Here is a 10,013-nt window from a genome sequence, read left to right on the forward strand (position 1 = left end):
GTCAAGAGTCAGCTGCTCACCCAACTGAGCCACCCAAGCACCCCTATTTAAGGGTTTCCCAAATTTCTTTCCATTTTTTATTTCAAATTTAATTCAATTGTTCTCAAAAGAAAACGTACTAGATATAATTCCAGCCCTTTTAAATTTATTGAGGCTCCTTTTATATCCCAAGGCATGCTCTATCCTGGAGAATATTCCGTGGGTACTTGAGACATACTAAAGGGCATCCATGAAAATCCCACAACTAGCATCATACTTAATAGTAAAACAATGAATGATTTTCCCCTGTGGTCAAGAACAAGTCAAGGATTTCTACTCTTGCCATTTCTGTTTAACATTATACTGAAGATATTAGCCAATGTAGTTAGTTTAAGAACAAGAGACAAAAGGCATTTACATTGTAAAGGAAGAAATCAGAGAATCTCTATAGATTTCATGATCTTATAAATAGAAAATTCTAAGGAATCCATGAAATATATTATCAAACCTAATAAATGAATTCAGAATATTTGTAGGATACAAGGTCAATATACAAAAATCAATCATTTGTAGCAATGAACAATTCAAAATGAAATTAATAATCAAATGATTGATTTTTGTCAAACTTGTTCCTAAGCATTTTATTTTTTTTGATGCAATTGCAAATGATTATTTGCATCAAAAAAAATAAATAAAATGCTTAGGAACAAGTTTAACAAAAGAAGAGTAAGACTTGTCCATTGAAAACTGCAAAATATCATTGAAGGAAATTAAATTCCAAAGACATAGAAAGACATTCCATGCTCATGGATCAGAAGGCTTAATATTGTTATGGCTTTGATATCCAAATTGATACATAGATTCAACACAATATCTATCAGAATCGCAACTGACTTTTTTTTTTGCAGAATTTGACAAGGTAATCGTAAAGCTTATATAGAAATGCAAGGGACACAGAACAGCCAAAGCAATCTTGTGAAATAAAAAGAAAAGTGGATAATTCATACCTCCTGATTTTAAAACTTAATGCAAACTCCTAACTACAAAACTATGATATTAAAGAAAATTTGGTACTGGCATAAGGTAGACATATAGATGAATGGAATACAATAGAAGGTCTAGAAATAAACCCTTATAATAATGGTCAATCAGTCTTTAACAAGGATGCCAAGAGAATCATTGAGACAGAATAGCCTTTTTTAAAAAATGGTACTGAGACAACTATCTTGTCAAACACAAAAGGATGAACTTGGACCCCTAACTCATATCATATGCAGAAGTAAACTCCAAATGGATTGTAGACCCAAATTTAATAACTAAAACTATAAAAACAGAATAAAACATAAGAGTAAGTCATCAGGAATTTGGGTTAGGCAATTATTTTTTAGATATGACACTAAAAGCAGATGTGGCAAAGCAATAAATATAAATAAACAAATTGAACTTCCAAGTTAAAATGTGCGTCAAAGGATACCTTGAAAGAAGTGAAAAAACCCACAGAATGAGAGAAAATGTCCATATGCCATATATTGGACTCTACAACAAAATGAGAAGTAACATTTCTTTTAAAATGTGCCAGGAGTTTAAATAGAGAGTTCCCAGTGAGCAATGAAGCACGTGAAAAGATGCTCAGTATAGTAGCCATTAGAGACATGCAAATCAAAATCACAATCAGGTACCACTTCACACTTATGAGGACGGCTATAATCAGGATGGCAGATAGTAAAAACTTTGCGAGATGTAGAACAGTAGGAGCCATGATGCCTTGTTGGTGAAAAAGAAAAGGGTGCAGTCATTTTAGAAAAGTTTTGGAAAAAATGAACAAATCAGGAGACTATAGATGCTGGAGAGGATGTGGAGAAACGGGAACCCTCTTGCACTGTTTGTGGGAATGCAAACTGGTGCAGCCACTCTGGAAAACAGTGTGGAGGTTCCTCAGAAAATTAAAAATAGACCTACCCTATGACCCAGCAATAGTGCTGCTAGGAATTTACCCAAGGGATATAGGAGTGTTGATGTATAGGGGCACTTGTACCCCAATGTTTACAGCAGCACTCTCAACAATAGCCAAATTATGGAAAGAGCCTAAATGTCCATCAACTGATGAATGGATCAAGAAATTGTAGTTTATATACACAATGGAATACTACGTGGCAATGAGAAAAAATGAAATATGGCCTTTTGTAGCAACGTGGATGGAACTGGAGAGTGTGATGCTAAGTGAAATAAGCCATACAGAGAAAGACAGATACCGTATGGTTTCACTCTTATGTGGATCCTGAGAAACTTAACAGAAACCCATGGGGGAGGGGAAGAAAAAGAAAAAAAAGAGGTTAGAGTGGGAGAGAGCCAAAGCATAAGAGACTCTAAAACTGAGAACAAACTGAGGGTTGATGGAGGGTAGGAGGGAGAGGAGGGTGGGTGATGGGTATTGAGGAGGGCACCTTTTGGGATGAGCACTGGGTGTTGTATGGAAACCAATTTGACAATAAATTTCATATATTGAAAAAAAATTAAAAAATTAAAAAATAAATAAATAATAATAAATAAATAAATAAATAAATAAATAAAAGAAAAAAAAGAAAAGTTTTGGAAAGCCATAATTCCAAAGATTAAACACTGAGTTACCATACGCTCCAGCAGTTCCACTCCTAGTCAGATGTATGTCCATTACAAATGAAAACATCTGCGTCCACTTAACAGCTTGTACATGTTTTCATCACAGCATTGTTCATAATAGACAAAAGTGGAGGCAGCCTAAATTTCCATCAACTTATGCATGGGTACACAAAATGTGGCATATCACACAATTTAGTATCATTTGTCAGTGAAAGGAAATGATATACTGATACCTACCACAGTATAGATGAACCTTGAAAACATGCTAAGTGAAAAAAGCTTATCACAAAAGACCACATATTATTTCCTTGCTATGAATTGTTCAGAACAGGAAAATCTATAGACACAAAGTAGATTAGTGTTTGCCTAGGAAATGGGGGGTAGTGAGATGTACCACTCAGTGATCTGAAAGTTGGATTAAACAGAGTTATGGTCAGAATGCTGTTTAGTCTTTGTTTGCTGTATTAATATTGATGTAAAATTCATTGAAATGGTTCATCTTTTGTCCATCAGAATGCATAAGAAAATTATGCATGGCCTATAAAAGATATTCAGGTTGTCTAAACATCAGTGGTAACATCAGTAGCAACAGAAAATAAGCATTGTCTTTTTTTTTTCTAAGAATCATTTTCTTTGTTCTCCTTTTTCATAGGCCTCTCCTTAGATTTTTTCTTTTACTTTATGTAGTATTTTTCTGGTTTGCTTTTTATTTAAAGGTGAACAGTTTTGGAGCACCTGGGTGTCTCAGTCGATTAAGTGTCTGACTCTTGATTTTGGCTCAGAGCTCCTCATTGGGCTCCCCACTAACAGTGTGGAGCCTGCTTCAGATTCTCTGCCTCCCTCTCTCTCTGCCCTAGCTCACTCCTTCTCTCTCTCTCTCTCAAAATAAATAAATAAACTTAAAAATAAAATACTTAATAAAGGTGAACAGTTTTAATGGAAGTATTTACATTTTCAGTTTTTTCTATGCTTTAGTTATATGAATTTCATGTAAATATTGACTTTATGTAATTCTTTGAGCTCTCTTTTCTAGGTATCTTCAGATCTTCCAATGGTGTGGGGAAACCCAGTCATCACCATAGACCCTGATAGCACAATTCCATATATTCTACACGTTTTGCCTTGGAAACGTGGTATATTCAAAGGTAACAAAACCATTAGTAAAACATTATTAACCACTAGATTAGGACAGATATATGATGAGAACAATGAAAAAATATACATTACATTTCCCGTTTCTAATAAGTGACCCAGATGGAAGTTTAGTTTTCCATTTCAGTCATTAGCTTTCTGAATAATCAGAGCTTTGGGACATGCATTTTACATCTAGCGCTATACTCTCTTGGCCATTTATTTGAATTTATTTATTGGGCAAATTTCTAGAAGTAGATATATTTAGTTAAGGGTATTTAATTTTAAAATTGTGATAAAGGGCACCTGGGTGGCTTAGTCGGTTGAGCATCCAACTCTTGATTTCAGCTCAGGTCATGATCTCACAGTCATGAGATCCAGCCCCACATCCAACTCCATGCTGAGCATGGAGCATGCTTGGGATTCTCTCCCTCCCTCCCTCCCTCCCTCTCTCTTCCCCTTCCCCACTCACATGTACTCTCGCCCTGTCTCCCTCAAAATAAATAAATAAACATTTAAAAATAAATAAATAAATAAATAAATATGGGACGCCTGGGTGGTTCAGTCGGTTGAGCGTCGGACTTCGGCTCAGGTCTCAATGTCCCAGTCTGTGAGTTCAAGCCCCACATCCGGCTCTATGCTGACAGCTCAGAGCCTGGAGCCTGCTTTGGATTCTGTGTCTCCCTCTCTCTCTCTGCCCCTCCCCCGCTCATGCTGTATCTCGCTCTGTCAAAAAGAAATAAACATTAAAAATTAATTAATTAATTAATTAATTAAAATGTGATAAATACTTTTAAATATGTCTACTACTTTATGAACCAGTCAACATCTTACGAGAATGTCTGTTTATAGGAATAGGTCTTATAAAAACAAGCATAGGCACTTAATTGATATATGAAAAAATAGGTTAAAGTCTTTGGTGTGTGAAGTTTTCTCCCTTTGTCTCTAATAAAGCATTCATTTATGCAAATTATCCCAATGATCCCTGAACAGAATTGGTTGCATGGGAATGTTGGTGAAGGGTGTTCCTATAAGCTTTGGAAGGGAGGGTGCCTGAGAAGCATAGAATAAAAAAAAAAAAAAAAAGAAGGGTAGAAGAGTAATAGGGAAGACCTGAAAGACTGTAATTCATTTTTTTAATGTTTATTTATTTTTGAGAGAGAGAGAGAAAGAGAGGGAAGGGAAGGGGCTGAGAGAAAGAGGGAAACACAGAATATGAAGCAGGCTCCAGGCTCCACGCTGTCAGCACAGAGTCCTGATGCAGGGTTCAGACTCATGAACCGCAAAATCATGATCTCAGCCGAAGTCACATGCTTAACTGACTGAGCCACCTAGGTGCCCCAGGACTGTAATTCATTAAGGGAATAAGTTGTTCTATTTGGGAGGGATTTAAATGTCCCACAGCTGTTGGATCCTGCCAAGGAAATCATTATAGCATAGGTAAATGGATATACTTTAGAAGTATAGTAAGTATATACCTGGTAGCAAACCTGTGCTCCTTGGAAGAACTAGTGTCTCATCCCTGCTCCCCTCAGCAAAGACTGTTTTAGGAAAGGGTCTACACCTAGTATGCTGATGCTATTAATAAGGAGAAGGGAAACTTCAGAATGGCAAACATACTGATCCAGTCAATACCACTGTCATAGGATGTGCTGTAAAGCAAGAGTCAGCATGCACACACCTGCCCCCCACCCCCTGTCTGCTTCTAGTTGCCTTCACTTCCCATGTCACCACAGTCATAGTTATTATCATCTTCTGAAATCTTCCCATCACTTTTCACACGTTTGGCTTTACAAAGCCAATTAATAATTCTCTGTATGATAGCTTTTAGGCTATTGTGAATCTCTTCCTAAATTTACAATAAAGTATCATATTTTGTCATTTTTTTATGTAATTCACAAGATTTGAATCGATTTTAAGAAATCTAAATTTCCGTTCTTATTTTGATCATCAAATGACGGCTCTCTTACTGGTGGATTTCACTTAGTTTTAGAAAGTTAACTAGTCTTTGTAAAGGGCAACGAATCATTCAGATTTGCCATTATTAGTTTTGATAAACATATTAAATCTCATTTCCTGTTCTACAAAAGGCAGAGAGTTCTGCAGTGTATGAGAAAGTACACATGAGGAACCTCACACTCAGCATTGTTGTATTAGAAATGTTTATCACTCCCTTAAACAGAACAAAGCCCCTCTTCTATGAATCAGACTCTTAAAGTTATGGAAATGGAGCTCCAAATCACTAAGTAATCATATTTAATATGTCTTTCCTTTGGATAGTCATTTTTTGTTCATCTTGGCAGCCTTTCTGAGACCATAAAATTTCCATACATATTTTAACTGAACAGATCAGGACTCATTTAACATGCTGGTTTGAAGGAATTTGGGGAACTTAAAGGCAACTCAGGGTACATCGTTCAGTGAGGATGAATTAGTAAATGTTGCTGCCTACACAAGATATTTTGCCAGCTTCATAATTTTGAAAAATATTTGGAAGACACTATCATGATTGCTCTTTGCAGGGCGGTCCCTTAGGGTTGAATCAATGTTGACATTATGATTGGAAGAAGCAAAGCCTGTAAAGAAGGGCTAGCGCATTTTTGTTGATATTATTGTTAGAAAAGTTCTCCGGCATTTGAAACAGTGGAAATTGCTTCTGAACAACTGTTAATCTGATGCAATATTAAAAAAAAAAAAAAAAAAACTAGACTATAAAATTTTCATACATATATGAAAATATTCCTATTTGTGCTGATTAAAGAAATGTATCCATGTGCATGTATGTATCAGTGGTCTTTAAAAAAAAAAAAAAAAACAGGGGCTCCTGGGTGGCTCAATCGGTTAGGCGTCCGACTTCGGCTCAGGTCATGATCTCACGGTTCGTGAGTTCAAGCCCCGTGTCGGGCTCTGTGCTGACAGCTCAGAACCTGGAGCCTGTTTCAGATTCTGTGTCTCCCTCTCTCTCTGACCCTCCCCCATTCATGCTCTGTCTCTCTCTGTCTCAAAAATAAATAAACGTTAAAAAAAAATTAAAAAAAAATTAAAAAAAAAAACAAACCCTGTGCTCATTTTCAGTTCTGGTCTTAATTATATAACAATTATTTACAAAAGGCCTATAATTTGGGAAGCCTTGATAACTCTAGTAGTTGTAAACAAAGCAGACATTCAACCAATTATGCACTGTTTGTTAAAATATTATAACAGATGCTTTTCCTCATATGTTGACAAATACTCAATTGTTTGAGCTCCACTGTAGTAAAACCCTTGCCACTAGAGCTGCCAGAACTCCTCCCTCAGGCTCCCCAGGACTTCCCAACAAGCCAATGGCAATTAAAGGGTTAACACATGACTCATCAGGGTGCCCCAGGACTTTGATCCCATGTCCTTTCTGATTGGTCAGATTAGAATATAGGTTTGTTAATTATTTTTAGTATTAGACATGGATACATAGATTAGTATCGTGGCTCCTGCCTCCTAGGAATTCGTATCTGGTGGTGGAAATATGTATCTGTAGATCATCTCAGTACAAGGTACACTCTCATATACCAAAAGTTTAAACATGGCATTGGGGAGCATGGTAGCAGGAAATATCAACCCTAACAGTGGGGGTGTGAGAGATCTTTTTAGGGGATAATGGGTTTGATTTGGATCTCAAAGGATAAGCTGGGACTTATTAGCCAGTATGGTGGGTAGGGCATTACAGCAGAGGAAACAACCTTATTGAAAACATAGAGAAGGTACTTCATGTCAATAATGAGTAGAAGGGTGTGTCTGCAGTGTGTGCTTATGGTAAGAAATGCAGGCTGACTACAGTTAGAAATACAGGCAGACTTTGATGGGCAGAGTTTTGTTTTATTTCTTATTGCAGTGGGAGCCGTTGAGGATTTCTGAAGGGCATGAGTCAACAGAGTGTTAAAAAGAAAAATCTAGAGGTAAAATATAAAACAGATGGGAGGGACAAGAGAGGGCAGTTAGGTCTGAGAGATCCTTTAGGAGCCTTTAGTGATATTCTAGTTGATTAGTTCTCAGTATTTGTGCTTCTTGAGAAAAGAGTTTAATGGCAAGTAGTTTAGATGAGAGTTGATTACAGGAAGCACTCTGAAAGAATGGAAAGGTAAGATGCTGAAGGGACAAAGTCAATAAAAAGTAAGCTAGATAAGAGACTACTGCTGAGACCTGGGGAAGCTCCCTGGGAACCTTGGGAGAGAATTGTCACACCAAAGGGCAAGCAAATTGTGGTAATCATCCCTTTAATCCATCATTGGCTAAAGTTTGCTCTTAGGGCAAATTCCCATGGCAGTGACTCAATCCCCACTGGAAAAGTCATAGGAAACCAGTGCTGTATATGAGAACTGTCTGCAGAGGAGATTTTTGTTGGGCACTGAGAGTATACCACTAAAGTGGGGATCATGTCTTATTGATTGGTAGGTAGAAATTTTGAAAAATGGATGGATTTGGAATTTTCACAGTAGCCTACAGTGAGCTACAGTCATGTTTTCAAGTGTGTGATGTGGAGAATTGAACTTGAATGCCTCTCTGGCAATGGAACAAAAAGTGCAGATTTATCATTTTAAGTGAAAGTTAAGGGCTGACTGACTAAACCAATGATAGTGGATTAAAAAACAGAGGGGCACTTTTCAGAGAAATAAAAATGGGAAATGATGCTATAACATCTTTGGCTTCCAGAGATTCAAACTCTGAGATGAGAGATTGGCAGGACATTTCTTAGGGTATATATTATGATCAACCCTTGGGAAAGGAAAGGTAAGAAGGCATATTGACCAGGGGGAGAAAGAGGTTGGGCTTCTTGACAGGCCCAGTGAAGGCTTTTAGTCAACTCACTTGGGGCCTTTTAAGCTAGGATGGCCCTTTGGAGTCGTCCCAAGTTAGGGGAAGGAGACTGGGCCTTTATGCTGCTGTGTTGATTGGTCATTAAAAGTAGACTACATGTGGAAGGAGATTTGACCTTGGATGAGGCATTTTTTTTTTCAAGTCAAGGCAATGCCCAAAGAGGACTGGCCTGATTTTCATACTCCAGTTTCATTCCCTGTAGCTACAGAAGTTCGTCCTTCATTCCTGTCAAGGAATGTGGTTGATGCAATACAGTGTCCACCACAGCTGCATGTGATGAACATTGGATATGGAGAAATGAGGGAGAAAGTAGAGTCGAATGTGCTTCTGAGAGTAAGCAACACTAAGGAAGGTGATATAATTTACTGTGAGATATGTCAACTATACTTCCTTTTAAAAATAGTTTTCTTAGGGGCACCTGGGTGGCTCAGTCAGTTAAGCGTCCGGCCCTTGGTTTCAGCTCAGGCCATGATCTCATGGTTTCATGAGTTCGAGCCCTGCACTGGGCTGAGAGCTAACAGTGCAGAGCCTGCTTGGGATTCTCTCTCTCTCCCTGCCCCTCCCTGGCCCTCTCGCTCTCTCTCTCTCTCTCTCTCTCAAAATAAATGAATAAACTTAAGAGAAAAAAAACAGAAATGTTACAGAATGTTTATTGTTATTACTGAGATATTAAATTAATTTGATAAAATCTCAGTTATTTTCAATTATAAGATTTTATTTTTTGGAAGTTATGAATATAGAACCACAATTTAACAGGTCACTAAGAACATTGATTCTTACTATTCAGAAGTATAATTAAAACTAATGAAATCTTCTGGTAAATTTGGGGGGAAAACTGGTTTTCCCTGCATCCAGCACTGCATTGGGCTCTGTGCTAACATTGTGGAGCCAGTTTGGGATTCTCTGTCTCTGTCACTGTCTCTCTCTCACTCTGTCTCTGCCCTTCCCTCACTCGTGCGCATACTCTCTCTCTCAAAAATAAATATACATTAAAAATATTTTTTTTTAAATTTTTTTTTTAATGTTTATTTTTGAGAGAGAGAGAGAGAGAGAGAGAGAAAGAGACAGAGCTCAAGAGGGGAAGGGCCAGAGAGAAAGACATACACAGAATCTGAAGCTGGCTCCAGGCTCTGAGCTGTCAGCACAGAGCCCGATGCGGGGCTCGAACTCACAAACTGCAAGATCATGACCTGAGCCAAAGTCGGATGCTCAACCAACTGAGCCACCCAGGCGCCCCTAAAAATATTTTTAAAAAGGATGAATATCCAAAATATATAAAGAACTTATAATAGCCAACACCCAAAAAGTAAATAATCCGATTAAAACTAGGCAGAAGACATGAACAGCCATTTCTCCAAAGAAGACACCCAGATGGCCAACAGACACATGAAAAGATGCTCACCCTCATTCATTATCAGGGAAATGCAAAGCAA

At 37.6% G+C, this 10,013-nt stretch overlaps 1 protein-coding gene across 1 annotated transcript in view; it reads left to right on the forward strand.

Moving 5' to 3' along the window:
- Positions 1 to 8,913, forward strand: part of LOC125917904 (cilia- and flagella-associated protein 47-like) — a gene marked incomplete at its 3' end in the record, with an annotated part of 51,092 nt that extends 42,179 nt beyond the window's left edge. Inside the window, exons 6-7 of the mRNA XM_049623986.1 lie at positions 3,632 to 3,743; positions 8,783 to 8,913. Coding sequence (XP_049479943.1) covers positions 3,632 to 3,743; positions 8,783 to 8,913 — 243 coding nt within the window. The remainder of the gene's footprint in view (positions 1 to 3,631; positions 3,744 to 8,782) is intronic.
- Positions 8,914 to 10,013: the final 1,100 nt, after the last annotated feature.

The sequence above is a fragment of the Panthera uncia genome, unplaced genomic scaffold (genome assembly GCF_023721935.1).
Source record: "Panthera uncia isolate 11264 unplaced genomic scaffold, Puncia_PCG_1.0 HiC_scaffold_287, whole genome shotgun sequence".
Classification (NCBI taxonomy): domain Eukaryota; kingdom Metazoa; phylum Chordata; class Mammalia; order Carnivora; family Felidae; genus Panthera; species Panthera uncia.